This window comes from Poecilia formosa, unplaced genomic scaffold, assembly GCF_000485575.1.
Source record: "Poecilia formosa unplaced genomic scaffold, Poecilia_formosa-5.1.2 Scaffold259, whole genome shotgun sequence".
NCBI classification, from domain to species: domain Eukaryota; kingdom Metazoa; phylum Chordata; class Actinopteri; order Cyprinodontiformes; family Poeciliidae; genus Poecilia; species Poecilia formosa.
This window is the reverse complement of record NW_006800198.1, coordinates 329,875-342,928: the sequence shown is the minus strand read 5'-3', so window position 1 is coordinate 342,928 and position 13,054 is coordinate 329,875. Positions and strand designations below refer to the sequence as shown.

The window sequence follows — 13,054 nt, the reverse complement described above, 5'->3', positions numbered from 1 at the left end:
AAAGAAACATGAACAAAAAGGTCACTTTGTTACATTCTGCTTATAAGAACACTGACTGTATTAGAAGTTATGCTCTGCTGAAAGATATTAGGCAGTTTTGTGGTAAGTACCTCTTGAAATAATTCAAAATATGTTAATGGATGTCTATAGCATTATTAACATTATCAATTTATTATAAAAGTTTAGAACCTACAGATTAATTGTGATATTACTGTTTTAAATCCGTGGATCTCTAATCCACCACACTTGTAGACGTTTTGCTTTGTGTGCTGTCATATTCGTTATAACCACAGTTTGTATAACAGACTGCCCTGGCCTGAAAGAAGAAGGAAAAACACAAAATGAGCAGCCGCCCCTGCTCTGTGTTTTGTCAACCTCTGACACATCCACCTGCCTGCTCTCCCACATGTCTTAAACAACACATAAATCACTGACCTTGTACCTTACGCTTTTGAAGCCGTACCTCAGCCTTTAGGCTTTGGGGAATTAAAAACCACAAATTACATTTGGCATGAATAGAAGTATATGCCTTTCTCTGTCAGACACTAGCTCTGTTTGGGTCTGGTAGAGTAGCACAGTCATTTTCTGACCTGCTGGTTTTCTTGGTGGAATTTGCATGTTGATGCCTTATGGGGCTCCGATTCCTCCAAGCCTAAAGACATGCAAACCACATGAATGTATGGCTGCCTGTAGGTGGTGATACATTAATATATGTATGATGGATTTGCAGTTATGTAGTGTGTATATGCCCATTAGTAGCAGTGCTGGGGAGTGTTTTACTGCTTGTTAAATACGAAATAGGTTAAATCTAATCTTTAATTGACATTGATGTGGTTATGTAATTACACTGAATAAATTCCGCCATAATAGGGGTGAAAAAGCTTTTATGTTATAGAAGAAAAGGCTAAAATTCAGAAAAATAGCATAAAGTATTCATGGTTCTCCTTTCATTGTGACTCATAAGCCATGTTTCTGTTAATGGTTTTTTATTCACACTGAAGTTTCGCATTAGAAAAGGTTGATGAAAAGAAAGTTCAATAACTCCCAATTTCACAAAAAAAGCTTTTTAAGCTCGCTTAAAAGTTTTTAACTTTTTTGAAAAGAGTTAGTGCCGTACAGGAGAGATGGAAACTGCTTTTTTCGAATACGTTCTGATTTAGTGAACTTTCCAATTTATTGCTGGGTTTGTGCCTTAGAGGCAACAAACTCAGACATGATGGTGCCTCAAGAAAGCAAAGAGGCTTTCATGATGGTTTTAAAATGTTTATGTCAATGTTTTTTTTTTTTTTTAATAGTCAAATAGGGAAAATGTGTTGTTAACACAACCTCTGAGTGGGTCTGTACCTTAGAGGCAGGAAGCTCATGTCAAAGTCCTAACTCCCAGCTGGGAAGGGAGGACTCTTCATTTTTTTTTTAAATGTGTGGGCCATGCTACTTTGCAGCCTCTTCATCTTGAGAATCGAGCATCAACAAATGTTGATGCTTGAGATGGAAATGTTCGCTCAAAATTTGCATGACTATTGGATGGAAGCATGGCTACAGTTGGAAGCTTTGGCAGCCTAACATTTTTTGTCAAAACAGTCAGAAGCAACAAAATATGACTCTCTGTGTTTAGTATTATTCATTGAGGTCTTAATGAAGCTGTACAAAGTTATACAGTCAAATTTAATAGCTTAGAATATTGAAAGTTTTTTTTTTCTGTATCTCAATTGATAAAGGGAAACAAAATATACAAATTACACACAGAACGATGTTTTCAAGCCTTTATTTCTGTCAATGGTGATGATTTTTCCAACTACAGCCAACGAAAGTGAAACATTAAAAATTAGAATCAATAAAAATAATTTTTATACAGAAATATGGGACTAATAAAATAAATGTTTAAAACCTATTTAACCATTCTTACTAATTTATTGAATATGACTGCATATCTTTGATATTTAAATACTCAGATGTATGCTTATGGTAAACTGATCAGACACTGAGGATGTTTTAAGACAAACACAGAAATGAATATTTTGTTTCCAAACACTTGTTGATCTGCAGCCATATCCCCCTGCAATATGTTGTGATGCATCGTGATTTAAACAGGAATTATGTCTCCCACTGATCACAGATTAGATGTGTGCGTGTTGGAGCTTAGCTGCAGATAAATGGTTTAACTAATCTATCCAGCATTGGAGCTGTTTGCAATTGCTCTTAGTCGTTTTAGTCAGAATTCGCTTTTAAATATCTGAATTATGCTAGAATAGTTGCATTTAGAAATACTGCAGATGCTATTGACACCATCCCATTTAGGTTTGTAACTTCCTTCATTTAACTAAATTTTATGTCCTAATTTGTTGTTTTTCTAGTGGTTATACTTATTGTTTTCATTGTGACAAAAATATTTTTATGTACAAATATATTTTTGAAATTCTTGTGTTCGTTATAAATTTATATTAAGTTACAAAATTGACACTTTCTACTTTGTGATGTACTGCACTGATGGTAACCTGATGAAATGTTAAACTTTCATTTTGAAATGCTCTTCTGAGAAAATAATTTGCACAATGTGAGCTTGAACGGTTTTATCACTCTATATGAGACTGATTAGAGAAGACTGACATTTTAAGAGTAAAAAGTTTATGGTACCAAATACATAAAACATTTGTAGGTAATGTTTTTCATATTTGTTAAAACTATTACTATGTTGTGACCGTATAATATGAGTCAATTAATCATTAGGCATGTAGTCAAAACATTTAAGTCATATTATCATAAAGCAAAAGCCACATATCTTAATTTTTATTCATTATCTAAACAGCACAGAAATTTTAAAACCGATGACATTTATAAATTAGCTTTTGATACTTGTCACACCAGTCTAAGTTGTTTGTAAGGTAGTTTATTCTTGGCCACAATCTTTCCTCTTTCACAGATGTGTTGTTTTTTTGTAAACCCTCATCTGCCAAGGCTAAACATAATTAGGTCTGCAGATTTCCAGGTGTGAGTTGTGCATTAGTCGAACACACCTGAGCAATTTAAGTCAGAAATGATGCACGTAGTTTCTGAATGAGCTGAAAATTGCTGATTTCTAACGCTGACTGTTTGTGATGCCTGAAGTGACGCGGTCGCCGTCGATGTCCTTGTCGAAGTGAAGTAATGTCGCACTGGTACTTTTCAATCAGCCACCAGCGGCGGTGTAGATTGAACAGATTGTTAGTGGATTGCGGTGTGACAGCAGCGTGTTCTCGCTCTGGGAGGAATGTTTGCAATCAGAACCGCTTCAGAAACAGATGGGCAGCTCAGCGGCTGCAAACTCTAGAGGATGACAACACCCTGGCTCCATGAGACAAATACGGCTGCATGAGAGGAGCAAGAGTTCACTTCTTTCACTCTTTCACATTTTCACTTCTCTGTCCGCTCTTTCCGTCTGGAGCAGGCCAAGAAATGTTCAAATAAGTTTGTTTTACAGTACACAAAGTAATTACTTTGATTGTGACTTTTATGTTGTAATTAGTATATTCTTAAGGGATTTGAATTCATTAAAGCTCTTATTATTTGGTTTTTAATGGGTATGTGATATTCTTTTTAACTTCACAGCCAGTCCATAACAATCTCCATTTCAACAGTGTATCAGCAAGCAAACGATATAATGCCATCTGGTGTTTCTTTGTGAAGCAGTTAATGTTTCATCTGTTTCCCATTCAGGCAATGGGAAAAACAGTTTGGGTGTAAAGGGTGTAGAGGTCAAGAGAAGCTGCTTTTATAGCCTTGTTTATTGTAAAGTTACAGTGGCGTTATTGTGCTTTGGTTTGTTTGTGTGGGACAGGTGGAGGGTGTACTGATCTAATCCCAGGTGTTGGTTCAGAGTGTTAAGAGAGGCACTTTTAAATGCCTCTCTTAACACTGAACACATGTTCACTCTTATGAACATGTATGACCCATGTTCATAAGCATAGGTTTAAAAAAATGAGTATTTAAGGGTTTTTAAACGTTGAAAGACTCTACAGGCTCCTGCAGTTCCTATTCTGTGAGTCATGTGACCATCTCCGTGCTCCGGTCAGATATTCTCAGCAGATATGTCCAGCATTGACCTTCACAATGTTCAAAGAAACGTCAATGTTGATAATACGAATTTACAATGCAGGGTTCACTTTTTTGTGGGTATTGTCTTCCCATTGGTGAAAGAAATTCCAGTTAGGACAGTCTCTTCTAACAAGAACAATGTAGAGAGTCTGCAGCATCCTGACAAACATTTTAATTTAGTTATTTTATTTTTTTTTTTTTTTTTGCTGAGGTAATATACAAGTTGTTCCAATTAAATATGGACTTTAGTTTAATTTAAATTTTTGGTGATAGTTGTATTGTTTTTTACAGGATTTAAAAACCCGCTCTGAATAAAACTGCTACTTCTACATCTGGTATGGCTAAAAGATGATTTATAAGAATATGTTATGGATGGATGAGTTGATTTATACGGTAAATAAATCACAATACAGATGTAGACTAGGCCATGCAGAGATTCCCCATGGAGGGACATGCAAACTCCACTCAGAAAGGCCAGAGGCCGGGAACACGCGACCTTCGTGCTGCAAGGCAACGGTGCTACAAACTGTGCCACTGTGCAGCCCCCAGGCTAAAACAAGATCGTTTATTAGCTTATTTCTGTAAATGGAAGAGTAGATTTCCCCAACATATACTCCAGAGAACAAAAAAATATATATATTTATTGACTGGCAAAACTTTGATTTATTTTTAAAGAGTCAAAACAAAGATCAAAGTGTTTATTTTCCACACGTCAGTCTGTGAGAATCTGCTATTCATCATGAGGATTAGAATAGATTTTCTATTTTATTTTTTTGTAACCAAACTCTTAAAGACCCATCCGAATTGGCTTTTGTATTAACATATTTTCAGAAATCCCGTATTTGCATAATAATCCTTCCAAAGTCAATACCTGCTTATCTCTGAGGAGGAGCAAAGAGGTTGGTCCTTATATCCAAGAGTCATTTGGTTAGAGGGTTGGTAGTCGCTTAACAAGTTGACAGCCAATCGAAAGACGAAACAGGACACACAACCAAGCAGACACTCACTCATAAGAGCAATTTAGAGCTACCAATCGACATAACATTCATGATTTCGCATTATAATTAGCCTATTTCAGTGTTTGTTGTTTATGGGTTGAATTGTTGACCACAAGAAATGAGCACAAAGATCCTAAATGACGGTTGTTTTATTACATATTGACATTTCCAAAAGTAACTTAGAAATGCTATTTAGTACCTTTACTAAACGGGACTTTAGTTGGTGTTGGCCTAAATGAAATTTTTCTACAGCTGGGTTCTTGAGTTTTTAGGTGACGATTATACATTTGTCTTAAAATGCATTCAATATTATAGTTAGTTAGGTGTTGCCTGCCATGACAGCAACAATTCATTTCAGTTTATTCATTCATTCATTCATGAGATGTGTCTCAAATCTCATCTGCAAACATTAAATTTGTTGGATCAGTTTGTTTATAAAACAATCCACTTGATTATTGAGTGCTTTATGACTAAGATAGGGAATTTTAAGTTTGATTCTAGATTTTAATGGGGTCCAAACAAGAGACCAAAAAATCATTTCTATTTTCAGTTCTTATTGAAAATAAACAAAAAAAAAATATGTGATGCTTTTTATTGTCATTATTTTAAAAATAAAAATAAAATACACTTTTTTTATTTTAGTTTACTCAAGGACAAATGCCAATGACTTTTTATTCATGTCTTTCTCCTGTGGGATTTTTTTGATGGGGATATTTTGAAAAATCTGTTTAACAACGTAGCATTACCGTATGTTGAATAAATACCTGTATGGCAAAATATTTTGCTTTTCAATGTCAAATTGAGCCAGTTGCATGATTTTGCTGGTTGCTATGCAGAGTCTTGAAACCCTGTCGAGAGTATTGTCCTTTCATCAAATCAATTATTTGCTTAATATTGACAAGGACATGAAGAGGAGATGACAGCAGAGTCTTTTAAACATTGCCTTACAGCCTTAGTGTGTCACTGAATGAAGGATACTCATAAATATAAACCAGCATGTCTGTCATTTGTGTGCATTTATGTGTATTTTATTCTGTAGAACACTAAGCCAGAGTGTGCAGCTGAAGAACATGTAGGAAAATTTAACTGTATCGAAAATTCTGAACATCTTATGCAACATTTCAATGTCACTATGTTTATTTCTTTGCTAGAGCCTTTTAAGGGAGTATTAAAAGTGTAATCAACACTGGTAAAAATGATGTAAAGAAGTGAGATCCCAATATGTTATTTCATAACTTTGTTCATCTTTAATATGATAAATGGACTGAATTAATGCACCACTTTCCTAGTCATTCTGACCACTCAAAGCACTCCAGACAACTTAAGGTGAAGCACCTTGCCCAGGGACACATTAACAAGAGACGAGAGAAAACTGAAATCAAACCCACCATGTTCTAATTGCAGGACGACTATGTGTTTCTGTAATCATTTTAACATGGCTGGAGTCATTTATCACAAAGACCGTTATAAAAGACTCGTGTTGATGTTTAACATGTGTATGTTTCATGAGAGAAGAGAAACTTAATTATGTCAAATATATCAAATTATGTTACTGAAGCCAGTATACACTTCGAGTGTTTTCAATCAATTTCAGAAGTGACTGGGAATGACTGCAAGTTTCTTAATGCCTGCATTCAGTTTGTTGTAAATCCTGAGACTGAAAAAAATTTATTTTGAAGGAGTTAAATGGTTGAAATATCCCCTCAGTAGGTCATTCAGTTCAGCAGACCTCTGATAATGAGCCATCAAATTAATGTGTTTGTGTTGAAGCAGGGAAACATGAAAGGCATAAAGGGTATTGAGTCCCAAGGACCTGGAGAGGGAAAGAAAGAAAGCCAGAACCTCTTCCTGCAGGCATTGAAATAATTGCCCTATTGATAATTCTTTAACCAAACAACACTTTGCCCTGACATTGCTGACAACTATTTTCAGGATGCTCTATAATCATCTCCTTTAAAATTCATGGCTAAGTCAATTAAAAGGCTACAGAAAATTGCAGGTTCTCCAAGATGCATTAAAAATGTTGACATATGGGTTAGGGTTAACCCCTAACCCTCCATCTACAGAAAACATGTTTCTCAAAAAATCTGAAGGTTGCAAAATACTAATAAGGTTCAATTTGTCTTTTTGAATTTAAGTCTTCCCAAAGATATTCAGTTAATTCAGTTAATGTATATAGAGCCAATTCTTAACAAATGTTGACAGTTGACTCTTTTTCAAGAATCTATTAATCTACACAGTCAAACGTTTTACTGTCTCTGATCGTTACTGATAAACTACAACTTGAGGGGAACAACAAAGAGAGAAATTAAAGCTGAAAACAATTAGAAGAAAAAAATAATAATTTCTTGTCTTCTACTTATTATCATTGTGAAATAAGGAATTTATTCATATTTCCATTGTTGATTATATCAATTTTTGACAAAGTAAAGAATATTTACATGACAAAGAAATAAAAATTGTCAGCTACAAACAAAATGCAACAAGACAAGTAATTCTCTGGATTCCTGTGGCTCCAGTTCTCTGTGGTGTAGCAACATAAAGAAAACAAGTATGTGCTTTTGCCTTTGGGGCTTTGAGCATAAATTGAAAATTAAAATTTTATATGCTTTCGAACAACACCAGTTGTTCCCTCAGGTTATTTAGGGATCCAACAGAAAGGAAGTATGCTTTCTTTCACCTAATTACGATGCACTAAACTGATTTGGAATTCATTTATTCTACTTCTGCTGAAAAAAAATTTAATTTCGGGCGTTAGGAGCTGCAGTAAAGTTGATCGTTGAACAAACTGACAAACATTTTTTCATGCCACCAAGAAACTGAAAGAACTTGATTTACATTTAGCAACACTTACACTCCAACATCTGCTGCAGAAAAATTCAAATCTTTCAGATGACTTGATGGTCATTCGACAGCGAGCACGCAGATCCACTCAAACAAACTCACTCAAACAGATCTTAGTGGATGTTTATTTTAAGATGCTAATGCAACACTGCTTCTTTGAAATGCATCATGCAAATTTCTAAGCGACATGAACATAAGAAACACACTTTATGCCTCCTGGGACATTTTTGACGGATTTGCGAGTTTCAGATGTGGTTTAAATTTTCGAGAAGTTTGAGAATGTGAAGTAGCTGTATATCCAAAGTATTCCACAGTCTTACAAAGTTTGCTGCAGAACTTGTAACCAGTGATTCTCACCACAGAGATTATGTTAGCCGAGTCAGAATTAAATACAGGTGGCTTCAGTGGACATATTAAATAAGTAGAAGTTATATAATTGTAGAGACATTTCCCACAGTGGTATTCATTTAAACAAACATTTCACCTTCAAAAAGTTGCTGATGTGTATTCTAGTCTCTCCACCTGCCCACATTGCAATATTAAGGATGGATGGCTATGAATACTTTAGCAGCAAGTTGGTGTAGTTCAAATCGTTATAAATATTTTATCTCAATTGTCTTCCCCAATTGAAAATCAGTGTTTGTTAGCTCCCTACCAGTGAATACAAACTCTAAAAATAAACAGTTTGTGTATTCAGTCGTTTATACCGTTTTTGTACAAGGGACAGAGTTTTCTTCAAACTTCATTAAAACTTGAATCTTGCTCCTGTTGTCACAACTTTTCATTGTTTTGTCCATTTTCTGCTTAGGCCGTAGCAAAAAGAAGGAGCGTTGCCTGAATCAGGAAATGTACCCGCTGGAAGAGAACCAGACTTGTCCCTGTAATGAGTTTTTGTCTCAGCCATTTGGGAATTGGTCTGGGTGCATCCTTCCAAATCCTCCGGTTTTCGAGTCACTGCACGGTTGGATGAGGCACCGAGAGCTAAAAGAGTGCGGCCAAGGTCTCCGGTACAGAGCCGTGGCCTGCATTGACCAGCGGGGACGCCTGGTTAACCCCGCGCTCTGCACAGACTCAGGTATAATTGAATTTCAAAGATTATCTACTGTATGATCTTCATAGAGGGTTTCCAACTTCTCTTCTTTTCCAGATGACTGTTTCAAGATCTGCTAGTTCTACCAGTGCAGCTTTTAGGCAAACAATAGGCTGAAGTTGTTACTTGTGGAAGGAATTTGAGCTTTCTTTCCAACCATCAGTCTGGAAAAATATGGGATTTGATTGCTCCTTCTTATTCTGAATCAGGCTGAATTTGTTCAATTGTAGGCTACATCGTGGAGGTTTGTCACATCCCTTGCCCCCTGGACTGTAAGCTCAGTGATTGGTCTTCTTGGTCGGCATGCAGTTCCTCCTGTGGCAGCGGGCTGAAAATCAGGTCCAAGTGGCTCAGAGAGAAAGCCTTTAACGGCGGACAGCCCTGCCCCAAGCTGGATTTGAAGAACCAGGTAAGGATGGCTTTGAGCTTTTATAAAACACGTCATTTATACAGAAATAAAACAGTCATGGTAACAGTTATTCATTATTGCAATTGTTCTTGAACTTCTTTGTTTTAAAACATTACTTCAGAAAACCTTTGCGTATTCCACAGAGATTATTAATGTGACATACTAAAACTATGCACCACATAATTTTGCTGTGAAAGGAATCCAAGATGTTTTTGTAAATGTTAATCTAAAAAGTGTGCCATTCATTTGTTCAGCTTTCATCTTCACTTGCCATTGACAATACTTTGAAAAATCACCTTTCACTTTACAAAATAGCTTGTCTGCTTTCAGATTGAAATATTCTCTGTTAAGATAGATTTTATGTTTCTTTTCTTTTGTGTTCTACGCTTTGAGTGGACCATTCCATGATCTAAACCAGTTCCAGTGTCGCTCTGGTTGTGTGCATGGAGTAATTGTGCTGCTGGGAGGAAACCTCTTTCTCAAGTCTTTTATACCCTTTATCTTTTTCTTCAGTTGGCCTATGATAAGCTCCGCATCTCCCATTAACCATCCCTGATGAACAAAAACATCTCTACAGGATGCTGTGTTGGTTTTAGGCCAGACCTGGCCTTTTTGTAAAAGGCTCGATTCAGAGTACCTCCTTGAAAATGTTTCCTGTTAAGTAATAAGTGGGTCTATTTGTGGATTTCATTCAACAATGATTTCTTTTCTTTCCATGCTTCCATTAAGGCCAAGCTGTTCACAGCTTATTGTCAGCTGTCTGTCAGTTTGAGTGGAGGACGAGGTTTTCCTGTTATGTCTTACTCCTTTTTAGATGATTGCTTGAACATTTCAGTGAGGTTTTCATAATTTTGGAAATGGTTTTAACTTATCAAACCCTGCTTTAGCTATCATCAGAACGTTACTCCTGACCTGTCTGGTGTGTTACTCAGCATTCAGGATGTTACATTTTTATGTCATAAATTCTAACCAGCCTCTTGGGCCTTTTTCAGAACGGTTGGATTCCCAGGATTTTGTTGAGTAATAGAAATGCACGCTCCACGTTTTAGACTTTTATTTATACGCAACCTTTTCATTCCACTTTGTAATTATGCATTATTTTGTTACTTTTTTTATTGATGTAATAAGACCGAATGTGAAAAGGTTCTTTTACAAATCACTTGCAAAAGTGTTTCTATCTTTTTCTTACAGCTAAGTAAAACTAAAGATTTTAGCTTACATATAGTAAAGTAAGTTTGTTTTTCTTTATTTCTCTTCTTTATCAACATAGTTTCCTAAAATCCATGCATCAGAATCCAGATAGGACAGACAGTAAGCCTACTTAATGCTAAAATTGTCCGCACATCATATTTTACAAAGACATGCATAACTTTATCTTACCAGTACATTAATATGGCATATACATCAGTTCCCATCCAAATTCATGACATATTTGCAGTATGTTCTTTGAATATATTTCTTCATCCTCTTTGTTTGGAATCCAAACGCTATCTCAGTGAACTTGTTGCATTCTGCTCACACTTCAATGACGAGCTTTATTGCCCGTCAGACAGTGCGACTCCTGGGTGACCTGTTCATTTCCTGGAGTCTTCAGTCAGACTAAATCATTGGCCTTGCAGGACTTGCCCTTCCTGTGACATGAGAACGGGGAAAACGCAGAGAGTGAGGAGAGAAGTGGACAGATGGGAGGTTTTGATATTCCACAGTCAGGTTTTCAGAATACTCCGCAGCAGCTCTTCTGTCATGGGGGTCATGGTTTAAAGCGAGGAAGGGTTTTATGAATGCTGCCTGTATGCTTGGATGGCCTGGAAAAGGACGCCAGCGTTCGTGGAGGTCAATATGGATATGAGGCGTGGCTTTGTGAGAAATATTCAGACGCGTTCCAGTGGAGAGTTGTGTACAGATGGTTAAGTGCCCACTAACAATGTCTGTGTGGGCCCTGTTTTAATGCCCTGTAACAGCCCCTCCTCCTGAAACAGGAGCACTTTGCTGCCCTTGAGCTCGTAGCGATATCCTGAGGGTGGAGTGCAGCATGTTGTTAACATTACCAAATTGGCTATTTGGAGTTAAGCACATCTCCCTGAGACGTGCGCTGTTTTTATGACAGCGCAACCTTTACACTAATGCACTAAGCAAAGATCTGTAAGGTTATTTGTCCATTCTGTTACATTAAGCAAGGACCTCCCTCAGGCGGCCCAACAGGGTGCAAGAGGAAGCAGCTTGCTTGAAATATCAATGAATTTGCTCAGACTTCAAGCCGACATTCAGTGTCTACAGTCGGCCCCTCTTATGGTTTTGGAGTGATTGTTAATATTGCTATCACAAACGGTTGCCTTCGTCTTTCACCGACAGTTGCTCTGCTTTTGCTGACTGAGAAGCAGTCATCGTACGAAGACTAGAGTCCCTCCCACCAGCAGATGTTCCCCCTTGAGCCATAGCCAGAAGTGATTGGCTTGACAGAGATGAAATTTACAGAGCACCACAAGTCATCCTCTCGTCTAATGGTTGAGTGAGCAAGAAAGATTAGGAGAAAGATAAGAGTTGGAGAGACGAAGGGCCACATAGAAATAAGAAGCAGAAATGGTTACAGTGTTAAAAGGGTTGTGTGGAAGACAGGCATTGAGTTAAAATGAGATTTCTATGAAGTGGTCTGTTTTCTTTCTTTCTTTCCAGGAGTAAAAATCAGACAATTAATCCACATGAATAATTCATCTATGTGAAACGCCCCCTCCGGTTTTCTTTGACAAATGGAGAGAAAAATAATTGAAGGGCTAACTTTAGTAGAAGAATACTAAATACACAAGCTGCCTGTATCCCCGGACTCTGCATAAATTAGTTAGTTGTATTTGTGAAGGTTACCGAAATGTCATTTTTTCCTAATTTCACTAACTCATCCGTTAAAGTTGTTTTTGCTTTCTGAAGTTCAGACATAATTTTTTGGCAACATTGCTGTTATCTTAGAAACCAGGAAAACTTTCTGTGGCAGAGCAAAGCTGTCTGTCTACTGTGGGCAAGACATTACATTTGTTTTTTGTAAAAAATAATAATAATCAAGAAAGTTTACTGACAGTGTAAACGAGATATTTACATACAGTTTCATAAGAGATTTTTAACTGTTTTAAATACAATCACATACATGTTTTTCTCAGTTTCAGTTTAGATGGGACTACAAATATTGAGATTTTTTTTTTACTTTCTTAAATTTCAGAATGTTTCCTGTAATTCTTTGCTGTTTTCTAAAACTGTCTTTTTAAACAAGATGAGTTTGGTCGAACATTTTGGATATTCTTTCACAGGTTTCACCTTTCCAGCTCTGCCCTGAGGGTTTTTATGATGGCCTCTCTAAAACGCTGACCTTGTTTTCCTTAAGCCACTTTGTAACTGATTTCACTGTATGCATAGGTTACTTATTTATTCAAAAGACCAATTTGTGCCCACGCTTTAACTTCCTATCTGATTTCTTTAGATGCCACTTCAAGATTTCAGTTGAATGTTATTTTTTGTTTGAGGTGTTTTTCTTTTTTCAGTCACCTTAGCTTATGTCAGTACATGACTCAGTATGTGACTCATGGATTTACTTACCAGCTTTAACACTGGGTGTTTTGGTTGTAGTCTTGAATGCACATTTAATACAAAAACACC

General features: G+C 36.6%; 1 protein-coding gene across 5 annotated transcripts in view; it reads left to right on the top strand.

Annotated features, from left to right (window-relative positions):
- thsd7ba (thrombospondin, type I, domain containing 7Ba) overlaps window positions 1-13,054 on the top strand; it is a 211,742-nt gene that overhangs the window by 139,825 nt on the left and 58,863 nt on the right. For all 5 annotated transcript variants that reach the window (XR_001664524.1, XM_007570353.2, XM_016680858.1 and 2 more), the window contains exons 15-16: window positions 8,722-8,988; window positions 9,234-9,412. Coding sequence is in view for 4 of the 5 variants with exons in the window: in XM_007570353.2 (XP_007570415.1) it covers window positions 8,722-8,988; window positions 9,234-9,412 (446 nt within the window). In the remaining variant the exon portion in view is untranslated. The remainder of the gene's footprint in view (window positions 1-8,721; window positions 8,989-9,233; window positions 9,413-13,054) is intronic.